Here is a 23594-nt window from a genome sequence, read left to right as displayed (position 1 = left end):
ATATACTCCAAGTACAAGGATAAAATATGTATAAACATGATTCATGAGACCAATAAAAATTAAGTTTCCAAAACAAAACTCCAAATCAGTTTCCATATAAAAAATTATCAAATTAACATTTCATTAAAATTGAAGTACAAAAAGTTGTCAGTTGATTTCAATAAACAAGCAAATTGGAATGTATGGCACAAGTAATGGGGACGGATACTAATTTACAAAACACCATAAATGAAATGGAAGCAAGATGATCTGATTATCAAGATGAGGAATGCAGTGAACAGCCTGTTAGGAATAGTTTTAGCACCTGCCAAGGACCATGGCAAGTAGTGCCATACGTACATACATGCCTCCCTCAGCTTGTCGGAAGTACGCAGCTCTTGGGTCAGAATCCAGATCAGCACTAATCTCATCAACTCGAGGTAAGGGGTGCATGACAATCATTTTACGCTTGGCCCGTGTCATGAGCTTGGGTGTTACAACATAGCATCCTTTAACCTGGAAAAAAAAATTAAATAAAATTTTAAGATAAAAAACAGAAACTTTCACATTAAAATTTGCCAAAATTTAAGTTACCTTTTCATATTCATCCTGTGATGAAAAGCGTTCCTTTTGAATCCTTGTTACATACAGCACATCGGTCTCAGGAAGTGCCTCTTCTAATGATGAATAATTTTCTTGACTAATACCCTTGCTCGTTACAAAGTCAACAATATGCTGAGGCATGCCCAGTCCTGATGGCGCAACATAACGCAACTGGATATTGTACAAAGTGAGTAAGCGTGCAAGAGAGTGAACAGTTCTTCCGTGACGCAGGTCTCCAACCATTGTGATGGTAAGTCCATTGACAGTACCAATCTCCTCTCTGATTGTGAATACATCAAGAAGTGCTTGGGAAGGATGTTCTCCAACACCATCCCCAGCGTTGATCAGTGGCTTCCGGCAGTGAGCTGAAGCTCTCTGTAAGCAAAAGGGAAGAGTGGTCAATTTCAGTGATAAATTCAAATCACAAATAAGATCCTTTAAATTATCATTGGAAGTGTCAATACTCACAGAAACTGCTCCTGGTTCTGGGTGCCTCATGACAACAACATCTGAGTAACCTGCCATTACCGCCACAGAGTCTGAAAATTGATAAAGATAAGATAGTCAAGAATGAATTAATTAGTTATGCTTCAGTTACGACAAAAAACTCAAATTATTAACTAACCTTCAAGAGTTTCACCCTTCTTAACTGAAGATGATGTTTCATCCATGTATATTACTTGTCCACCAAGACGATGCATGGCAGCTGCAAAACTGCAACTTGTGCGAGTGGAAACTTCGTAGAATATGGATGCCATAACTTTTCCCTGAAGAATTAAAACAAAAGATTACAGCACTTACATAGAAAACGATAAAAAAATTAAATCTCATTAAACTCAAAATTACCTTGAGAATATGATCAAGATTACGTTCTTTCAAAACAAAAGCTCTCATTGTCTGAGCCAAGTTGAATATCTCATTCAGATGATCCTTGGAGAACATGCTCACACTAAGAACATGTGCCCCGCTTAAACTGTGGTGAGCTACTCCAGGCCCTGGGTACAGGGTTGAGTCACTCTTGTACCGGTTTTGAGAGGTTGTCAGTGGTGAAGTGCAACGTTGAATCGACTGTGCATCCGGGGCAGCCAAGTGATGGATCCTGTCGTGAGAGTCATCCCATCCATTCTCATGCCTGTGAGATTCATCCATCTCCCTGACAGCATGGCTTCGTTCGAAGTCCAAGGCAGAGGATGGTCGACTTCCATTGAGCTCGCCATAGTGGTTGGTGGCTGCAGGCGAGGGGGAGATGCTGGATGCTAAGGCACTGAGAAGGGGTTGCTTTTTGAGCTGCTGTTCTCGGACATCTTGACCAAAGCCAGGAGGAACAAGCACCTGAGAAAAACATGACAAAAATGAAGACAATTCACAAAATATACAAAAGTGGAACCAGCATTTCAATTTTGTGCCAATGACTTACTTGACCATCCACATAAGCAACTTCCCCACGAAGAACTACCCGTTGTACACAGCCACGAACTTTCCGTCCAGCAAACGGAGTCCAGCGAGCTTTGCTGAAAGATAGTGCTTCTGGAATGGTCCATTCTGTGTCCATGTTCACCTCGACATAGGTATTTGGCTGTTCAGGGAGGTTGAAAATTCGCCGAGGATTGCGGCACAACTTGTCTTTGATATCCTGGAAAAGCAAAAACACAATGACCATAAAGTATGCATTTTGAGTAAAAAAATATCATGGGCCAGTTTATTGGATACAAACCTCCATGGTCAGCCTGCCCTCATGAACAGCAGTCAGCAGCAGAGGCAGCATAGTTTCAAGTCCGGGGAAACCAGGTGGTGCGTTGTCCGAATCTTTCTCTTCAATGGTATGAGGTGCTAAAAAGAGAAGCAACATTTAAGCAAAAATCTCGACTTACAATAAAATAATCATCACTTTGAGATTAGAAAGTGTGCATGGCTAGATATGGAATAGTAAGAAATACAAACCATGATCAGTAGCAAAACAATCAATAATGTCCATGTTTTCCCACAAAGCCCGTTGGTCTTCCTCAGTCACCAGATTTGGCTTCACGCGGCTCTTCTTCTCTCCCAAATGTTTGACATCGTTCTCCGTTAAAAACAAGTGATGGGGGCTCACTTCACAAGTAACAGGCAAACCCTGAAAAAAAATTTTAAAAAAATTAAAAAATCAATCAGACATTACACGGGATAATATTGAAGGGTGAAGCGAACAGAAGTTGACATACCTTTTCCTTGGCAGCACGAATGATCTGAATTTCCTCTTTGCGAGCAACATGACAAACATGAATGGGGCGATTATGGAAAAAAGCCAATAAGAGAATAGCTGCGGTTGTCTGGCACTCAGCATGTACACAAAGAGGGTACTTTGTGGGCCAAGCATCCAAGTGCTTCCTCCAGATGGTGAGGTCCTTCAGTCGAAGAGTTGTGAATGTTTCATTCAAGTACATCTTCAGACCTGCAGCCTGAGGAGCCAGCTCCCGAATATTATTGAAATTCTCAGATGAAGCTCCAACGAACAAAGCATAATCACACTTGGCCTTTGCCGCTGCCAACTGTAACAAATAATTTATCATGAATGCCCGGTTTCACCAAAACAATTTTGTCGTTTGAAAGCAACAGGCCAAAATTTACCTCTTTCACAAGTTGGAATGCGGTGGCATCGGTGATGGCTGGCTGGGTGTTGGGCATGGCGCAAATGAGCGTGACACCACCGGCAAGAGCAGCCGATGTGCAGCTGGCGTAGTCCTCCTTGTGCGTGGCTCCAGGCTCGCGCACGTGGACGTGCACGTCGATGAGGCCGGGCAGGCGCACCATCCTGCTGGACGACACGCAGTCCGTGTGCATCTTCATGGGCGGGGCGTTGCCGATCTTCAGCATGGCCTGGAAAACGACCGCAAAAGTCACCCCACCGCTCGGACTTACGGCCAAACGGCGCACAGTGGGCCAGAAGACCGGTGGAGGCGGACAAAATCACAGGCGCGTTGTGACCTCCAGAGTCGCTGAACGGGGCTCGAACCAAACGTGTGACCCCATCCATGGATTGCTCTCCGAACGACGAATCCATTGGTGGGGTCACACGCTCGGTTCGAGTCCTGCTTAGCGACTCTGGAGGTCGCAACGCGTGTAGAATTGTGTCCGCCTCCACCGGTCTTCTGGCAAAGCCACTGAGCGGCGAAGGAAGGACTCGGACTCACCTCGACGAGCAGCTTGGCGCACTTGACGTCCGTGACGAGGGGCACGGAGTAGTCCACGGCGAGGCGGCGTGTGCGGTAGCCGTGCGTCACGAACGAGGACACGCGGCGCGCGCCGCCATTGCGCATGGGCAGGTTGATCACCAGCTCGAACTGCTTGTTGGCCAGGAAGTCGGCCAGGTGCTTCAGCTCGCCGCGGTCCCCGTTGCCGTTGCCGTTCCCGTTGCCCTCGGCCGAGTCCAAGTTCTCGAACGTCCACTGCACGGGCTCCACCTGGGGAAACAAACGGGTGGGTCAAAGGGCGTGGCGACGCGACGCTCGGCGAACACTTAACCGCGTGACCCGACACCCGACGACGGCGACGGGCCGCCGCCGCGACGCCCGCCGCGCCCACGCCGCCCGGCAGGCAGGCAACCCAACGGGCAGCGCGGCTGTCCTGGCCGCCTACCGGGGAAGGCCAGGGGCTCATCTCCTCCAGTAGTGCCAACATTTCGATACGATCGCAGATAACGTGGGAACCGCGGCAATCGCGAGTGTGGCGCACCGAGCATCGCGCGGTCCTTCGAGTGGACACCCGGCGGGACGGTTTCGCGGAACGCCTTGGGCGCCACGGTCAACGCGCCAGTCCGCGCCACTGCCAGTCCGCGCTTCGCCTCCGAGGCCCCGCCAGCCCGCCAGCCATGGGCAACTCGTCGAGGAAAGCGGCCGCCGCCAACCTCGACCGCGCGAACGGCCTCCGGGGGCGGAGGGGCGGCACCGCGCCGCCACCACCGTCCAGCCAGATCCAGCTCAGCCTGCAGGACGTCGTGTACTCCGCCACCGACCCCAGCCAGCCCGACCAGCACGCCCTGCGCGCCCTGCGCGAGGCCCTCGCCGTGGACCCCGAGGGCTTCCTGCTCGACAACCTGCTCATGGCGGTGCAGTTCTTCAGGAACTACGACGAGTAAGTGCGCCGCCGCCAGCGGAACAAAACCGAAAGCCGTCCCGGTCGGCATTAGCGATTTGACAGCTATCTTATCGTGGGAAGGGGGTTTAATTTATGGGCAAGGTTAAGCAGCCTCAATGCACCTCCGGTCGCTTACTTTGTTCGGAGGAACAATTAAGATGAAGGAAATCCTAGTCATATGAGTTCTGTTAATCCAAATTCGCGAAAAACCGGGAGAAAAAAAAAACTGTCTCAGGCTCGGTCTCAGGCTGGACCCTTAATTTTTTTTGCTGTGGCTTCTTTTTCCTCAACGCGAAGATTCCTTCCGTAATCAGCCCCAGCGTCCCCCGCCAACTATGACGTCACGAGGGACATGCACATTATCAGTTGCGGCCAACGTAACGCTTGTGCCGTCACATCGGTCACGTGTGGCATAGCAGCGTCGAACTCCTCCGAAGTCAATCACATGTATCTATTCGGGGACATTGAAAGGGAAACTCACTGTGACAGGTCCCAAAATGAGTGGGGCAAAAACAAGGTTGAAATGAATGCAGACCGGAGTGCCCTTCTCCCCGGGCCGACGTGTCCACGCCACCAAACAAGCGTCAGCCACCAAAGATTACCTTAATCCCTCCCATCGGACGTCGGTGCTTGCGTGCGGCTTAAGTTCGGGACAGACCGAATTGGCGGACAAAGGTGTGAATGCCAGCGCGACAGAGAGAGACAGACTCGCGAGCCCAGGCGGGTGGGAGGGAGACAACTCGACCAGGGGTCTTTAGAGAGTGCAGCGGTCCGAACGACCCCAAACCACTCGAACAGCGACATTTTGGAACAAACCCCTGACGTTGGACCGCAGTGGCAGTGGGGCAGGAAAGAAGAAGAGGGGGTGTCGGCATACACACACACACCACCTTTGGCGACTTTTCCTCCTCTGGCAAAAGGGGCAATAAATCAATCGTGACGCCTCGGTGGCCTGGACAAACCGCCTTATCAGTGTGTAGGACGGTCGGACAGGCCGGACCCAGGCCAACATAGTTGCGCACGCGTCTGAGAGGAACGCACGATAACGTACCGATGCTAGTCCAGCTGTCCTGCCGATAAGGTGAGCGACCGACGAGGGGCATTCCCTCTTTCCAAAAATTCAAAACGCGCGGCCCAAATGAGTCAGGAGCGACCTTGGCGTGCCGTCACTCTCCGGGGAGAGCGTCTGCGCGCGGCAGAGTGGCCGGCCGCCCGTCAAGTTGGCTTAATCGAGCGCCGAGCAGCGTCACCGCGTCAACAAGGTGCAGGCAGCCAATCAGCTAACGAGCCGCGTAATTGGATTGCACGATTGCAGCCCCTCGGCCAGAATCTCGGAAAGCAGGCGACGGGCGGGCCACCTCTAGGAAGTTCTAACGACGCACTCCCCATAACGCCGTCCCTTCCCGGCCGGGCCTTGACAGACTTCGCAGAGGTAGTCGCGCGGCGCGGGAGGGAGCGCCTGCGGCACGGAGGATAGGCACGCCGCCACACTCGCGTGTCGCCCAGGCGAACGGTTGCCTACCTCGCCGATGGCAGGCGGTTTTTAACGGCTGGACCACAAATGATGGTCTGCCTTTCGACCCAGCACGTCGCTGATACACCAGTACGTGACGGGCCGTCCGTACTTGGAGTGGTTTATCTCCGCAGGTCAAGAGTAGGCCAAAATCCCCACGAGACACCTGTGTCGCAGAGTGAACCGCAGCGGGCTCGTTCCGAACAGTGCACCGTCACGCTGTCGCGGAGGCGGCGCGAGGCCCGACGGTGGTGGTGTTCAGGACGGTAAAGGGACTGTAGGGCTGCATCGACCGCTTGCTGCCTTGCTCCAGGGAGGTGGCGGAACTGCGGCGCGCGTTCGACGCCGAGGCCCGGGGGACGCCGCTGCCGGCGGACGACGACGGCACCGCGACGACGGCGTGCCGCAGCGGCCGCGTGGTGCAGCCCGACGCGCTGGTGCAGGCGTCCGCCAAGCACGTGCGCTGGCGGCCGCGGCCCACCGAACCCGACCGGCTGGTGGCGCCGCAGCGCCGCATCGTCCTGGACGACAACATCCTCCTGCACACCGTCGGCGGCACCGCCCAGCCGCCGCCCTGCCCCGCCGCCACCCACTACCACCTCGTCATGGAGGCGGGGCCCAAGCCAGGTCAGTACTGAGTCACGCAGGTTGCACGGCGCCCCGCACCGGACACGCACCAATTTAGACGGGCAATCTCAGGATGCACTCCATTTGGCCGAGAGGGCGGCGCGTCGCGGCGCGTCGCGTTCCACGAAACTACGGGCGCAACAGGAAGAACGATCGCCGGGATTAGTCCGTTCGCGACAAGTTGTTCCGACGCAGCCTGCGCACGCTGCCGCGGCGATACATGTTGATTAAAGGGGATTAGACGAAACGAGTAACGAGCTCCCACTTTAAGCCGCCTTATCTCCAATTGGTCCCCGAACACACTTCAACCCGCTCACCCCAGTCACTTCCATGCAGGCCACATCAAACTGCGCCAGGTGGGGCGCTCGTGCACCGGCGACTTCCGGGAGGACCACGAGGACCTCAAGGAGGACCTCAGCGAGCACCTGGTGGAGCAGGACGTGCACCTGCGGCTTCCGGGCAAGGCGGGCAGGACGCCGTCGCCGACGTCCTCCGTCAAGTCCCTGCCGTCGCTGCTGAGCGCGGACGCGGCCCGGCGCCGCCACGCGCCGCGCTCCGTGGACTCCGTCATCACCTCGGAGGGCTCGGTCAGCCCGTCGTCGCTCAGCATCAGCGACATGAGCGCCAGCAGCGCGAGCCGCAGCCGCAAGCTCTCCGGCAGGCTGCTGGCGCTGGACGAGTTCCGGCCCAACTTGGCGCCCGGCGACGTCGGCGTGGTGCCCGACGAGTGCTTCCAGCCCGTCATGGTGCAGCGCAGGCTGGCCGGCAGCCACCACGACGACGACGACGTGGCGCCCGAGGCGTGCGAGCTGCGCGTGCAGTCGTACCTGCAGGCCGCGCCGTACTTCGCGCGCTTCGCCGACGAGTTCCACGACACGCTGGCCGCGGCCATGGGCTTCCCGCGCGAGAGCGTCGTGCTGGCCACGGTGCGCGGCGCGGGCGGCCCGGCGGTCATCCAGTGCGAGGAGCAGCTGGACGACGTGGCCGCGCTGGGGCTGGCGCTGGGCCAGGCCATCCGCGTGCACCAGTGTGAGGTCTTCCCCGCGCTGGCGCTGCCCGCCTGGCCGCGCGCCGCCGCCGAGTGGGTGTACCGCGCGCGCGGGGCGTGGCCACCGAGGTCGGCGCTCCGCCAGGCACACGGCCTCGGCGGCGTCACGGTGGCGGCCGGCAGCGGCGGCGACCTGGCCAGCCTGCAGTGGACGCTGGCTTTCCCCGCCGCCGAGCACCTGCTGGAGCTCAACCTGGCCGCCGAGGACGCGCACGCCTACCTCGTCCTGCTCGCGCTGCGCCACTGCGTCCCCGGACTCACCGCCAACCACCTCCGCGCCGGCTTCCTGCGCCAGGTCGAGCGCAACCAGACCCAGGACCAGGTACGACCTTGCGCCCTGGCGGAGCGACGGCCGCGGTCCGAACACCAGCCTCACGCTGTCCCTCACGTTGCAGACTGCCGACGCCCCGCTGGGCTGGAGTCCGGGCGCCTCGCTGCGCCAGGCCCTGGCCACCATGTACAAGGCCCTGCAGCGCCGCCAGCTGCCGGACTACTTCATCAGCGACCGCAACCTCCTGGACGAGGTGGCCACCAGCCAGGTAGGCGAACGGGCCGCCGCCCTCACCCCTACACTGTACGAGTCTCTCACCGCCGACTCCCCCCCCTCAGGTGCGGCACGCCCAGGAGCGCGTCTTCCGGCTGCGCGAGTTCACGCTGCCCAGCGTGCTCAAGACGTGCCGGCGCCTGGCCTACGTCCACGAGGACGACTTCTACCCGCGCCTCGACCTGGACAAGCTCACCGCCATCCTCAACGGCAGCGCGGCCGCCGAGCTCGGTCCGCGGGAGCGCGCCGAGCCCCAGGACCAGGAGCACGCCGACGACACCGAGTGGATCGACAGCTTCCGGCGCGACTTCCAGGACGAGAAGGCCCGCGCCGTGAGGGAGCGCCCCGCAAAGGCGCCGCCCGTCACGCCGGACTCTGTGCGTCAAGCCGTCCAGCCCCACTCTATAGCTAACCGAACTACCGCCGCGCCACGAGCGCGCACTAGCGTATCAGCGGAGCCTACACTGTTGCTAACGATTTGTCCCTCCGCAGATCAAACTGGGGACCGCCAGCAAGGAGAGACTGGAGCGGACCGCCGCCGTCCTCAAGCTGTTCTCGGAGCACTTCATCAAGATGGCCGAGGCCAGCAACAAGTTCAACGCGCTGCAGCAGGCCAAGCACTACCTGCGCCACTCCCTGCACCTCCTCATCCTCCTGGAGCAAGACTACAACTGCCCCAACGACGCCAAGCAGCTCTTTGCTCGACTCGTCCAGAGCGACGTCTGACTAGAACTCTTAAAACTAAGAGCACTCGACGAGTTTGCTTGGACTGATTGAAAGAAAATGGGCGGACCACGTTGCCTGACTGCCTAGTTTACTTTTGATAACAAAGTTACCATGAGATTATAACTGAAGTTAGTTGCTAAGTTTTAGTTTAAGTCTAGTTAGATTGTTTTTATCATTCGCAGTATTATTATATGTAAATATTTGTACATAATCCTAGAATAAAAATATGACTTACATCAACTCCATGCTCGGTGTAGTAGTCAGCAGTACCCATGCTAGCATATAGTTTGTAGCCCATCTTGCTCAAGGCTTGCATACTGGGCAGAAGTTCAACTTTGTGCTGTAAAGAGGAAATAAGAACACAAAAGGATATTTATAATGTTAATAAAAAAATTACAAGAGACAAAACATAACAAAAAACCCACCTTGAAACTGCCAATGGAGAGAAGGATTGATTTCTTAGGAATGGTGAATCCAGTGCTCATCATTGCCTTTAAGTAAGCCTCATATCTGTTGTCTCCAAAACAGGCAACTTCACCTGTAGAAGCCATCTCCACTCCCAACATCACATCAGCACCTGCAGTTCAAAGATAGATTAAAATGAATAAAATATAGAAATGTATGAGAGTAACAGCAAATTTTTTCACAGCAATGCAAAATGACGCACCTGCAAGACGTGAGAATGAAAACTGGGGCACTTTGCAGCCCACTTTTCCACAACCTGCCATTACATTGACAGGCTCTACTTTCTCCCCCACTATGACCCTGGTGGCCATTGCCACAAAGTCATGGTCCAGAGTCTTGGAAACAAATGGGAAAGACCTGGACACTCTTACATTGCATTCTATCACTTTGATGTCATTGTCCTTGGCAATCAGCTGCATGTTGAATGGGCCAGTGACTTCCAGAGACCCTGCAACCGCCTTGGCAATCGCAGTGATTTTTGACAAAGTCTGCTCATTAATATCCTGGGGAGGGGTGATGAGTGTTGCGTCCCCAGAGTGGACACCAGCATTTTCCACATGCTCACTGACGGCCATGCAAAGGACTGCACCATCACAAGCAACGGCATCAACATCAATTTCCTGTAATAAGAAAAAAACACATTAGGTCATGGTCATCAAACGTGAGTTAAGATGTGAGTGTTATTGAAAAAAAAAATTAATGGAAAATTTTAGTACCTTTGCCTCCAAAATGAATTTTGAAATAACAACAGGATGTTCTTTACTGACATAGCTGGCAGTGTTGAGGTAAGTTTCTAAGTCATGAGGCGTATGAGCCACATTCATGGCCGCTCCACTCAACACGTAAGAGGGACGAACCAAACATGGGAAGCCAACCTCCTCACAGAAAGCCCTGGCAGACTCCAAGTTCGTCAGCTCCTTCCATCTGTTGAACAAAACATAATCTTTACAATAAACTGTCTAGCAACACAAGTTTCATAAAATATAACAAGAGCACAAACCTGGGCTGGCTGATTCCAATACGATCCAACATACGAGAAAACTTGAACCGGTTTTCAGCTCCGTCCACGGAGTCAGGAGAGGTGCCCAAGATCCGGGCTTGTTGCCTGTGCAAGTCCATAGCAATATTGTTGGGCAGTTGCCCTCCCATGGACAATATGATACCCTCTGGATTCTCTGCGTTATAGATGTCCATCACAACTTCAAAAGATATCTCTTCAAAGTACAGCCTGTCCACCATGTCATAATCTGTGCTGACAGTCTCTGGATTGTAGTTGACCATAATAGTCTTTCTTCCCAAACGCCTCAGTTCCCTCAAGCAACCCACAGCACACCAATCAAACTCCACAGAGCTTCCAATGCGGTACACTCCAGAGCCGATGACCATGGTGGCACCGCCAGAGAAAGCAATGTCGTGAGTAGAACCATTGTAAGTCAGATAGAGATAATTTGTAACTGCTGGCCATTCTGCTGCGACGGTATCAATCTGCTTCACAAAGGGGAAAACCTTATATTCTTCTCGCAGTTTCCTGACGGCAATTTCGGTGCTCTTTACAAACGACGCTATTTGAGTATCACAGAAACCAAGCTGTTTAGCCTGAACAAGAAGTTCTCTTGAAAGCATGCCTTGGCCTAAGGACTCCAGGACAGACTGGTACTCAATTAAGTTCTTCATTTTATGGAGGAAGAAGCGATCAATTTTTGTGAGCTCATAAAGTCTATCAATGGTGTAGCCTGCTTGTAATGCAGCAGCCACAACAAAGGTGCGCTTGTCTGTTGGCCCTTCAAGTTCAGCATCACAAACTGCACGAACTGAGGGGTCAAAACCCTTAACACTCTCATCCACCATGCGCAGAGCTTTCTGGAATGCTTCTTCAAAGCAACGCCCTATGGACATTACTTCTCCAACACTCTTCATAGAACTACCAATCTTGGAGCAAACTCTTGCAAATTTAGCCAAATCCCAGCGGGGAATCTTCACAACACAGTAATCAAGACTTGGTTCAAAACAGGCAGTAGTTGAGCCAGTGACAGAGTTTCGGATGTCAGGCAGCCTCAACCCCAAAGACAATTTAGCAGCAACATAAGCCAATGGATATCCAGTTGCTTTACTTGCAAGAGCAGAGCTGCGAGACAGTCGAGCATTGACTTCAATGATGTAGTACTCATTTGATGTGGGACTGACAGCATACTGGATGTTACATTCACCAACAATGCCCAAGTGGCGAATCACCTTAAGGGCTGTGCTTCTGAGTTTATTATACTCGTAATTGCTAAGTGTCTGGCTGGGAGCAACGACTATGGACTCTCCTGTGTGGATACCAAGAGGGTCTACATTCTCCATATTACAAACAGTGATACAGTTGTCATAGGTGTCCCTGACAACTTCATATTCCACTTCCTTCCATCCTTTCAGAGACTTGTCAACAATCAACTGGCTGGAATGTGCCAATGCTGCAGTGGCCAGAACTCGCAGTTCCTCTGCAGTGTTTGCGAAGCCTGATCCCAAGCCTCCCAAAGAGAAAGCTGCTCTCGCAAGAACCGGATACCCTAGTTTTTCTGCAGCATCAAGTGCTTCTTGAACAGAATTAACAGCACAGCTTGGTGCAACCTTCTCACCAATTTCATTTACTCGCTCAGCAAACACCTTGCGATCTTCAGTGTCAATAATTGCTTGAATTGGTGTGCCCAAAATCTTGACATTGTATTTCTCAAATACACCAGCTTCGTAAAGTTTTACACCACAGTTCAGGGCAGTCTGGCCACCAAATGTAAGGAGAACACCATCAGGGCGTTCATGGCAAATCACCTGAGAAAAACAACAACAAAAAAACGTGTTATTATTTAAAAAAAGTCTGTCCCAATATAATTTTTTTTTTCCAAACAAAACAAAAGTTTTAATTACCTGCTCTACATATTCTGGTATGAGGGGCAGAAAATGAACTTTGTCTGCCAATCCTTTAGATGTCTGCACAGTGGCAATGTTAGGATTGATAAGAACAGTCTGAATATTCTGCTCTCTCAAAGCCTTCAGAGCTTGTGAACCAGAATAATCAAATTCACCAGCTTGTCCAATTGACAGCCCACCTGATCCCAGAATAAGAACCTGAAAAAAATTATTGCAAATTAAAACTATTTCTTTTTTTTCATTATTATTATTTACTAAACTTCATTTTTATTATAAAAAAATTATTTGACTCTACCTTCTTTGGTGGCTTATCTGGAGATGGAGGAACAACACCTGGGCTAGGACGGTAAACTAGAAGATCATTAATTCTATTAGCCATCTTCACACCGGAACCACGGCCCCAACTTGCTGCATGTGCTTTCACTTCATCCAAGAAAACATCAAACAAGCATTCTAAATCTTCAGGACCAGGTGTGTGTTCTGGATGAAATTGAACACTATTTTTGTTCAAGGAAAAAAAATAAAATTACAAGAAAATAAGAAGAAAGATCGATTATCAAGGTAATCCCTTTGCAAGTTTCATTGTCACATACCTGAAAAATGGCAGAGAATCGTGAACAATGCCTTCATTTGATTTGTCATTGGTGTTGGTAAAGAGTGCCTTCCAGCCAGATGGCAGGTTTTGAGCATCGACAGCAAACCCATGATTTTGAGATGTCATATAACAGCGGTCTGTTCCATGGTGGGTAACAGGTTGGTTGTGTCCACGGTTGCCATACCTAAAAAGAAAGCAAGATTACTTTTGTTTTTATAGATAATTTAGCAAGACATACCACAATGTTTTGACAGTAGAATGGCACTTGCTTCATTTTGTATGTGCGGCATCCTGCTGCTGTGGACAGCAGCTGGTGTCCGAGACAGATACCGAATATCGGTTTTAATTGAGGTGACTCAGGCTTGGCGGCAAGCAGTTTCTTGATATTTTCCACAGTCACAGAGCACATGGCTGGATCACCAGGTCCGTTGCTGAGGAAGAGGCCATCGAACTGAGAAGGGTCCAGAGGGTGATTCCAGGGAACCATGTCAACTCGAGCACCACGCTTCAGAAAGCAACGAAGCTGGTTGTATTTTAGACCACAGTCCACGGCACAAATACGAGGGGAGCCAGTAGGATTGTAGGTAACAGGGGCCTAAAATGAAACAAGCAAACACAAAAAAATACAAATTTCACAGTGCAATGAATAAAAAACGGAGTAGCTGCTGAGAGACAAGCGCCTACCTTGATAGAGACTTCAGCAACCAAATTGCGAGTGTTGGGGTCCATGAAGGAGAGCGACTGGATGGCAGGGTTCAGGCCCATGACGATGTGGCCCAGGATGGAGCCTCGCTCGCGAAGGCGCTGCGTCAAGGCTCGCGTGTCGATGCCGCAAATGCCCGGGATGCCGTGAGTCCCCAGCCACTGCGAGAGGGTCCGCGCCATCTCCCAGTGACTCGGGGTCTCGCAAATCTCCCCGACCACCAAGCCGGAGGCCCAGATTCGCCGAGATTCAAAGTGACTAGAAACAAAATAAAGTTAATTTTTTTTTTAACGATTTAAAAAAATGGAAGCAAGGGTGAATAAATGAGAAATCTCACCGTGGAAGTCCATGTTTATCAAGCTCCTCATTGGGCACACCATAGTTTCCAATGAGTGGGTAGGTCAGAACCAGGATCTGGGCGTGGTACGAAGGATCCGTCAGTGACTCCGGGTATCCTACCATACCAGTCTGGAACACTGAAAAAGTACAGGATAGTCAATCGGTATTCCCTGCTAAAAAATAAATTGGAAGAGCAAAACGGAATTCCCCGCATCCACTGCATTCTCCGACAGACAAATTTAACACCGATGATAATTTTTTTCAACAATGCAAGCGTGCAAAATTTATTTGCGGCAACGACAGGTTTTTTCCAGTTGGTGGCGTGGACGCACACGCCTAAAAATCTAAGCCTGTCAACACAAATACAACCGGGCGCCGCCAGCCGGCAGGCAGGCAGGCGCCCACAGCCGAGTATCGGCGGAGATACCCCGCGCCGCAGAGACTCGGTCACCGGCGGCAGTGGTGGCGGCGTAGTGTAGCCTACACTAGAACAGGTACACTCAAATCCGCGCCTCCGGGACGAACAGCCAGACCGGTATTTCATCAGAGGCAAACGGCACCGGCCTTCGGAACCATTCGGAGGTTTGTGCTACAAAGTTTTAATTCATTAAACTGGTGGCGGAAGCCCTTGGGCCCTAGGGGGCCTACGTGCCTGCCTGCAAGTGGTCCAGGCCGTCCAGTCCGCAGCATCCCGTGCGTTGACCCAGTCCAGTCCAACCGCACCGACCAGACCGGGTCAAAACACTCACTCACTCAAAAAAAGGAAAAAAATCAAAGAAAAAAACAGAGCAAAAAATAATTTAAAGGCAGTGACTGGGAAAATAAATTAGCAAAAGATGTACTGTTCGACCACTGCAAATGGATGAGTTTTGAAGGAGGAACCAGTTTGCTAACTGCCCTACTCGTCAAAAATCTCAAAAAATGAAAAGATTCTACGCTGTTCTACACGCACCAGTACGACACCTGTTGCACAGTTGCACGGCTCATGCACCTACACTTGTTTACATCCCGCTCCTCCGACTGTAATTGCGCACTTGGCTGCTGCACGTGCACTCTCTCTCACACACACAAGTGCGCTGCTCAGCAGGTGTCCGTGCTGCATGTACTCACCGACTTCGCCGTGCGTGGACACCGGCGCCCCGAAGGAGCGTCCCTGCAGGACGGTGCCATCCTCCAGCACCAGGGCGCAGGGCTGGTGTTCGGCCGCCGTCAAGCACATCCTGGGCCTGGTGCAGCACGCGCGCGCCGGGGAGCCTGTCGGCGAGGCAGGCGAAGCTGGCTGGGGTCTTGTGGAGTCCGAAGCGAACCCCGGACGACTGGCCTGACAGAGTAGACAGGCGTCTGTGTCAGAGCGTGCCCTGCATGGCCCGACGACCCGAACGAGTTGAGGTCCTGGCCGGGACTCGTCGGCCTGGTCTGCCTCGCTGCAGCAGGTCGGCTCGGCTAGCGGCGCGGTGCGCGATGCGATGCTCGCTCCAGCTGAGATTGGGAGGTTATGGCGCCCTGTGTTCGCCGCGCAACGTGCGCAGCGCAGCAACGCAGCAACGCGCAGCGCCGCGGATTGGATTTGCCGGCGGCTTCGGCTTCGGCGGCGCGGTTCGGCGCGGCGGCGGAGGCAGTAGCAATGTTGACAACGACTCGGGCGGCGGCAGTAGTCATATCGGCGACCGGCCCGAGCGGAGCGGCGGGCCGGCCGGGGCCGTCGGGGCTGCGTGCCGAAGCGCATCGCCGCGTCTGTCCTTGTCGCACTCGTAGCACTCGCCCGCCGAGCGCGCCTTCGGACTTCTTCGGACACAGTCCGGTCACTTCGCGGAACTCCGGTCCTACCGACGCCTCCCCTCCCCCACCCCCTGCGGCCCACGCACAGACCACGCAGCCTACGCGGCCCATCCCCCCGCTGGACCGGGAAAGGGAAAGTAAGACACAGCTCGGCGCGAGGCGCGAGGTCAGCGGATGCACGACGCGTCAAGTCAGGTCAAGTTCATCCTGGTGCCGGCGATGCATGGCGATGCAGGCCGTGGGGCGGACCGACCGCACCGTGGGAACCCGCCCACGGCCAGCACCCCGCACAGTGGGCCAGAAGCCGGTGGAGGCGGCCAAAACTCTAGACGCGTTTTGAGCTCCAGAGTCGCTGAACAGGCCTCGAAACGAACGTGTGACCCCACCAACGGATTGCTTCGGAGAGCAATCCCGCACTGGTGAGTCTGGGAACCGAGGAATCTCCTCTGCCTTCCAAGGAGTTAATCCCCGAAAGGATTTTCCCGCTTGCTCACGGCGCTTGCAAGCCTCGAGCGTCCGTGCAGCGACAAACAGACGGCGGGTTTTCCATTTCCCCGAAAAAACTGGGTTCCCAGCAGTGCTCGGCCGGGCCAGCCGGATCGCCGCGACCCCACAAAATTTTCCCGCCAGAGAACGCAAACAACGGTCAACCGGGGGGGGGGGGGGTTTCAAGGTGGACGCCGTTCCCTGGAGTTGCCCTGAAACTAGACCGAAATTAGCCGCCTTTTGGTACCGGCGACTATTTGTTCCTTGCTCTATCATTGCAAAGTCGCATTAGTGCGGGGGGAGGGGGAAGGTCGCTTAGGGGTGGGGTCGGCACCCTTAACTATGCTAAGCGAAGCGCCTGTAATATATATCTGCTCCACCTTGCATCCCGGAATGTCCCATGAGGCCTGGTCCGCACGGAGCCCCCTGCGGCCCCGGGAGAGTAAGAGAGAGAGAGAGAGAGAGAGAGAGGGTGGAGAGCGACCACTTGGGCCCGCAGCCCCCCGCTGGCCTGGGGCCTGGGTCCACCTTCACCGCACGAGCGTGCCGGGCGTGCCTGCCTTGCCGCACCGCCGGCCGCCAGTTCTGCCAGTTCTGGCTAGAGATGTTGCGACCGTGACGGTGGTCGGGTCACGGGCCGAGGGTCAGCCCATCCCTCGTACTCGCGGGCCGCCCCGGCCAGCCCCGCCCTACCCCGCCCCAAGGCAGGCCGCCCTGCCGCCCTCTCCGTCGCACCCTCGGCAAGACAGCAGCGGGGCCGACAAGGATAGAAAATGGGTTATTTTTTTCCCCGGGTGCGTCTTGGGTTCGCCCCGATGCACCACTGCCCCGTTTCTGCCCGATCCCTCCAGTGGACGCGCCCCGCTTCCTTTAATTCCAAGCCAATACTTCTCCCATCCTTGTCCCTCCACTGTGAGGACTCATTTTGTCCCCGCATGGGAGATTGGATCTTGATGCCGTGGGTTTTCCCGGTTTCCTCTGCGAGGGAGACGGACGCCCCTTTCTCGTCCTTATCGCAGTCGGTCACGTGGCTCGCCGTGTGTCCTCTCTCGTCTCTGGGCCACCCCACCCCTCGAGCCAGACGGGCATCCTTACGCAATCATGAAATGAGTGGTTCGGAGCGCCGGCAATTTAGGTTAGGTCTACGTATCTGTATTAAAGCGAGGCGGCTGCTTGCCGGAGTCCTCTCAAGTTGGACGATTTCACTCAGAACGCCACGCCGCGCTGATTGGCCTCGAGGAGAGGGAGTCTTTATTGTCGTTTCTTATTGGCTGCTTCTGCGGGCCTTCGCCCTCCCCCACCCGCATCCCCCATCCCTCTCCCTCCCTTTTACCTTTTCGCTGACAGGACAGCGTTGCGTAAGTGGCACGACTGTTCCCCTGTCCGGCGGTGGACCAATTGTTTCCGCGTGTTTTTTGTGTACTGTATACTCAAAGGGAACTTGCAAAAAATTGTTGCGTGGCTTGCGGACGTTTTCAAACTCACGTTGGCACCCCTGTACAACTGTCACTCGTTCTATCGCGCCCCATTTGACCAGGCTGCCGCCCCCTCTCTCCTCCGCGGCGAGGCACGCTGTGAGGTCAAAAGTAATGAAAGGGCCGAAATGGTTTCCCTCGTCGGCCGGCCCTTCGATATAACCTGGAGGAGAGGAGCGGTCCGAGGCGTCGCCTTTGCCCCGTGCCAATGGGGTTGATTGCGATTATAATGGGAGCGAGCGCGGTCCGCCCAGGGCGGCAAGGCGGCCAGGGCGGCCAACCCCTGGGGCTGGGGCCCGGACCTACGTGCAAAGTGCATGCCTCGAAATACTGCGGGCGATTATGTGAGCCGCTCTGAGTACTGCGGCACGGCTAAGGCTTCTCGTTCGCCGCCGGCAATGCTTTGCGAACGACGTCGTCGCTTTGAACGCATTATCACGATTCCGCCGTAAGTTTGCTTTTTCGTGTTTGGGCGTTTTTTCCGTTCGCCCCGCCGCCATTCGAACAGTCCCCGTCGCTCTGCCTCGGCAACACACTTATTGAAAAGTCGGTGCGCCTCCCCCTCCTTCGGCGGCCTCTCGACGGCGTCCTTGAGGCGTCGTGCGTCGCGGAAGCGCGCGTCCTCGCGGCCTTGGCTAGCCTTGGCGGGTCCGCGGCGGTCCGCGGGGTCCGCGGTGCTCGAGGCCCCGGGGCCAGACCAGACCGCGGGCAGACGGCGGCGGCCACGTCGCTAGTTCCGCCGACGGCCGCGCCATGGCGCGAGGCGCTGGCGTCGCGCCCGGCGATTTGGCGGCGCGATTTGAACCTCCGTGCAGGGTGTATTTGCGCGTTGCGCGGCCATACCCCGCCGCCCGGGACTGCCGATTGGACAGAGAGAGTTATTCGGCGCGCCGCGGGCTGCGTCCGAACGGCGCTGTCTCTGTCGCCCCAGCGGCGCGCGCCATGCGAGCGAGAGAGACGGGCGGTTCGGCCGCAGTGTGCCGGTTTTCGCGCTCCACAAACGCTGGCGGCGGCGTCCGAAAGCGGCGGCCGCGTTGGCGTCGCTCTGCCGATGGCGACGGCACGAGAAAAAAAGGGCGATCGGGTGTCGCCGTGGACGCAGCCCGCCGGCGCCAGAGGCGGCCAGAGGCGGCCAGAGGCTGCCAGAGGCGGCCACAGCTTCCGAGGGAGCTTTGAACTGCCGTATGGCCGCCATGGCGGCGGGGGCCCTAGGGGCTGGAGCAACGCGCTCCGAAACACTCGCCGCGAGTGCGAGAGAGACGGAGACAGCGGCCCCCGCGGCCCGGCCGATGGAGGCATAAAAGGGCTCGGCTTATTCCCGACCTTTTCTAATCTCGCGCAAAGCCACGGTGACGGCGTGGAGGGCCGTGGAGGGCCGTGGAGGGCCGTGGAGGTCCCCCCGTCCCAGCCCGGCCGCGCGCGCTCTTCAAAGATCAAAAGGAGCGATTTGCCTCAACTTTTTGACGACGGCGGTGGCGCGGTGGCGCCGCGGGACGGGGAGGCACCGCCCTCTGCACGCCCTGCACGCCCTGCAGTCCACAGTGGGTCAGAAGACCGGCGGAGGCGGCCGAAACTCTAGACGCGTTTTGTGCTCCATAGTCGCTAAACAGGACTCGAACCGGGCGTGTGACCCCAATTGATTCCTCGTTCGGAGAGCAATCCATTGGTGGGGTCACACGTTCGGTTCGAGTCCCATTTAGCGACTCTGGAGTTCTAAACCCGTCAGTGATTTTGACCGCCTCCCGGTCCTCTGACCCACTGTGCACTCGCTGGATCGCTAGTTTCCGAACGAAGCCGCTGCTGCGCCCATCCGCAACGTCGCTCTCAAAGAACGTTAAAACATGAAGACCCGCAAAAATGTCAAGAACACTTAAACCGTAATGGCGCGAGGATAGGCAGCCTCGCAGTAAACCTCCCGGCCGCGCTTCTGCCACATTTATTTTTGCGGGGCTGCTTTATGCACCGTCGTGGAGGGCAATCGAATGGCCGAATTGGCCTTTGAGTGGCGTGGCACGGCGTGGCACTGCGTGGCGCGGCGTGGCCGCGTAAAGACGCCTTTTCTGTTGGACGCGGCAGCGTGGCCCGGCGTGTCGCAGAGGGCCGCGTTATATTGGTACTAGCGGCCTGGTCGTCGTTGGGCCCTTGCCGCGCCGCCCACCACACCGCAAATTGACTACACTGGAGGACTCGCTGGGGAGGAAGCACGTTGGGTTGCCTACCGCGCCGGCGCCAGACGCTGGGCGTACTGGGCGCGCCTCCTCTCGAAGTGCTAACCGCGGTCTTCTTTCTCTGTCTTTCTCACTGCGCCGTCCCGGCCGCCCCGCGTACCCTACCGCCATTCGAGGGGTTCAATTGTACGAGTGCACACTGCGATACGGGAGTACGGCGTGGAGGGCTGCAGCAGAAGAGCTCTGTGAGTGCGAGAGAGACAGAGCGACGAGCTTCGAGATCGAGTGGAGAGGGCTGGAGTCCCAGACTGCACGGCCCCGGCCCGGCCCGGCCCGCTTACTTCCGAGCCACCTTTGTTTCTATCCCAGTCACACGAATCCCTTTCCCCCTGTCTTTGTCCACCCATCTCTCTATCTCTCTCTCGCACTCGCTCTCTCCGCTCTCGGCTCCAGCCAGGGATTACCCCGAGAGGCCCGGCACGGCACCGGGCGCCAGCGCGCCAGCAGCCGGGCTTACCGTGCGCTGGCCGCGTTGCGCGCCGCGCGCCCCGAGCCAGGTACCAAGGCAGCACGCCGCCGTCTCTCTCGCACCTTGGGCCGTGCCGCGCTGCCGCGGGGTGCGAGAGAGACGGCGCGGCGGGACCTCTTCCGGCCGGCAGTTCCACACGGCGAAGGCGCCGGGTCAGGTTTAGCGCCCCGCGTGCGCGCTCCGCACCAAACAGGCCCCCCCCCAAAAAAAAACACAAAAAAACGGCGCGCGTTTCCGAAATCACAAATCACTAACGCTAGAGTCGCCGAATGGGACTCGAACCGAACGCGTGAATCCATTGGTGGGGTCACACGTTCGGTTCGAGTCCCATTTAGCGACTCTGGAGCTCTAAACGCGTCCAGAGTTTTGGCCGCGTCCACCGGTCTTCTGGCCCACTGTGGACCGACCGGTCGCGCCCCGTCGCGGCCCATCCCCGGGGCCCTGCCGAGGGTAGCCGAGGGGTCTCCCCGTCTCTGTCGCAGCTGCGTGGCTGCGTGGCGGTGCGAGAGAGACGGACGACCGCCGCGGTGCCACCGCGTCACCGCGTCACCGCGTCACCGCGTCACCGCGTCACCGCGTCACCGCGTCACCGCGTCACCGCGTCACCGCGTCACCGCGCCGCTGCCGGCGACGCGGACGTTGCCCGGCCCGGCGGGCCAAAGTTGCCGCCCGCTTATTGACTTTTTTCAAAGAGGAACATCGCGATGGCTATCACTCATCCGTCCGCAAGAAAGACACAAAAAAAAAAGAAATAAAAAAAAACTATGTGGGTCACGGAAAAAGAGGAGCATTTTTCTCCCGGCCGACGCCGCTTGCGCTGCTTTGGACGCTGGGCCGATGCTGGTTTGAACGGCGCGCGCTGCCGCCGGACTCCGAAAGTCGTCGCTCTGTCTCTCTCGCACTGCAATGCGTGTAAGCGCGAGAGAGACTCTCAGTGTGGGCGGCTAGGGCTAGGCGCTGCCCGCCAGCCAGGTGGTCCGTGTCTAACGGACGAAAGGAGTGCTAAGCGGCACGAGTCGTGTAGCCGAGTCGTCCAGGCACGCAGTCCGTTTGTTTTAATGCCGAAATGCTCGCAGCGAATTAGCGTGCCCCTCCTCCTCGGTGGCGGGTGCTGCGGGGAAATTAGAGGCGGTGGGTTGGTATCACGCTGGGACAGCGAGGCCTCTCGTGGAAAAGCGTGCTGAATTTGTAGCCGTGGCGACCGCGCGCAGCGTTGCTACGTGCGCCGACATCATTCAGAGACCAGGGGGGGGGGGTTGCATGTACGCCAGCCTGCCTGTACGAGCCTGGACCAGTCCTGGGGTGCTCTATCTCTCTTGGCTAAAAGCTCTGAATTATCTTGAAATCTGCGAAATTCGTTGAAAATGCCCTCCTTTTCGGGCATATCTGTTTAAGTACCTCTACGCAGCTGGAAGACACTTCACCCCGGCGTCGCTGGAATGAATTGCAATCAAGGGGCGGTGCAGCGCAACCGCGACTGGCCCGCGTGCAGGGCAGGCCCGGGGCAGGCCCTGAGCAGGGAAATGAATGCATGAGTGACTGAATAATTCGTCCCCCCGGCGATCCGATTACCACTGCATATTGAATCGGCTCGGCCGCGGAGCAATGCGGGGCATCCTGGATGGATTGAGCCGCGTGCTTGTTGATCGAGGGCCTGGAACAACACGCTTCAGGGCCTTCAGAACCGCCACTGGAAAAAAAATTCAATTCGCTGTTTGAAGTTTCTTTTTGCACTCGGTATTTTCCTTTTCAAATCGCTTTCGGATTTTTCTTTTCAATTCGCACTCGGCATTTTATTTTCGAGACGATGCAATTGCACTGGTATGCCTCCTATAGTGAAGTGGACTTTGAAGACGAGTGGCGGATCCAGGACTTCCCCGAAAGCGTCTCGCCGCCCTTACGGCGAGGGGGCCGAGCACCGCACTGTAAAAAGAAGAGGCCTGGAGATTTACAATCTAGTGGTGTGCGCCACGCTCCGCTATTGGGTCGGCCTGGCCTGGCCGGCGTCGCCGCGGCGCGCCGGCACTTGTAGTGCGAAGAGGGACAGGACCCGCTTTAAATGCAGCAGCAACAAAAGTACGAGGGGCGCTTCTCCGGCCGGGAGGGGGAGAGAGAGGGAGAGAGAGAGAGAGAGAGAGAGAGAGAGAGAGAGAGAGAGAGAGAGAGAGAGAGAGAGAGAGAGAGAGAGAGAGAGAGGCTTTCTCTGATTGTTATGCCCCGAACGGCGGGGAACGGAGGAACGGAACGGCGCTGGGGCGAGACAATGCAATGCCTGGCTTGCTTTTGCGAGGCTTTTGCAATTCCAAGCCTAGTTGTCAAATTCGGCCAAACTTGGGCGGGCCAAAACCCCGACTGGCCCCTCGGAACGCACTGTAGTCTTTGTTGTTTGTCTCCGCCGTCGTGTTCCCATGTTTTCCTGCCTTTCCACGCATCGCTCTGCTGCCGAGCTCGCCGTGCCTCGTTCGCGAGCCGCTCTCTGGCTCCAAGAACACGATTTTGACCGCTGTCACTTCCGCGGTCGTCAACTCCATCCAACGACGTGTCGTTGAATGTGTTCAAGAAATGGAGTGCGGCGTATGCGCAGTGTTCTCGAGGGCCACGGACTTCGGCGCAGATTTTGCTCTCAACGCGGATGTGTCTGTTGACGCGGAGGGCGCCGCCATTCCACGCCATTTTTCCTGCCACAGTGGTGAAGGTTTAACAGGGAAATAAATGGAGGGGAAGGAAAGTCATCCCAGCCTCGCCGCGCCTTGCCGCGCCTATGGCGTAGCCTGGCCGGGAACGACACCGGGACACCGCGGGCGCGCTCTCGAAGCGTCCCGCTGCTGCCTGCTGCATGCCCCAGCCAATGGTGCCCCGAGCGCTGACCGCCCGCCCCGGCCCGCCCCGCCCCGCCCCGCCCCGCCCCAACCCTTGCCGATCCGCGCTCATTTCCAAGTCGATCGGGATAGTCAGGGTCCGCACTAGGTCGGGGCGCGGTGCCTGCTGGGGAACA

General features: G+C 56.0%; 1 protein-coding gene across 1 annotated transcript; it reads right to left on the bottom strand.

The window, feature by feature from the left end:
* Positions 1–35: 35 nt before the first annotated feature.
* Positions 36–15724, bottom strand: LOC117644619 (CAD protein). The gene is made up of 23 exons (XM_034384228.1): positions 15273–15724; positions 14161–14299; positions 13805–14081; positions 13390–13715; positions 13119–13304; positions 12821–13022; positions 12523–12723; positions 10619–12426; positions 10335–10542; positions 9821–10238; positions 9579–9730; positions 9389–9493; positions 3753–4022; positions 3190–3438; positions 2784–3110; positions 2524–2695; positions 2297–2412; positions 2000–2215; positions 1429–1914; positions 1208–1349; positions 1051–1121; positions 574–957; positions 36–495 (listed from the first exon to the last, which is right to left on the bottom strand). The coding sequence occupies exons 1-23, from the start codon at positions 15379–15381 to the stop codon at positions 298–300; spliced, it is 6762 nt and encodes a 2253-aa protein (XP_034240119.1). The 5' UTR covers positions 15382–15724; the 3' UTR covers positions 36–297.
* Positions 15725–23594: the final 7870 nt, after the last annotated feature.

The sequence above is a fragment of the Thrips palmi genome, unplaced genomic scaffold (assembly GCF_012932325.1).
Source record: "Thrips palmi isolate BJ-2018 unplaced genomic scaffold, TpBJ-2018v1 HiC_scaffold_18, whole genome shotgun sequence".
Taxonomy (NCBI): Eukaryota; Metazoa; Arthropoda; class Insecta; order Thysanoptera; family Thripidae; genus Thrips; species Thrips palmi.
The sequence above is the reverse complement of the archived record's forward strand: the minus strand, read 5'-3'. Positions and strand labels throughout refer to the sequence as shown.

Excerpts from the sequence above, each read along its gene's own strand:
- LOC117644619 (XM_034384228.1), bottom strand. The coding sequence starts at position 15,381 with ATGTGCTTGACGGCGGCCGAACACCAGCCCTGCGCCCTGGTGCTGGAG. Across the intron at positions 13,023-13,118 it reads GATTCTCTGCCATTTTTCAG|TGTTCAATTTCATCCAGAAC; the intron begins GTATGTGACAAT and ends GAACAAAAATAG. Across the intron at positions 2,413-2,523 it reads TTGTTTTGCTACTGATCATG|CACCTCATACCATTGAAGAG; the intron begins GTTTGTATTTCT and ends TTCTCTTTTTAG.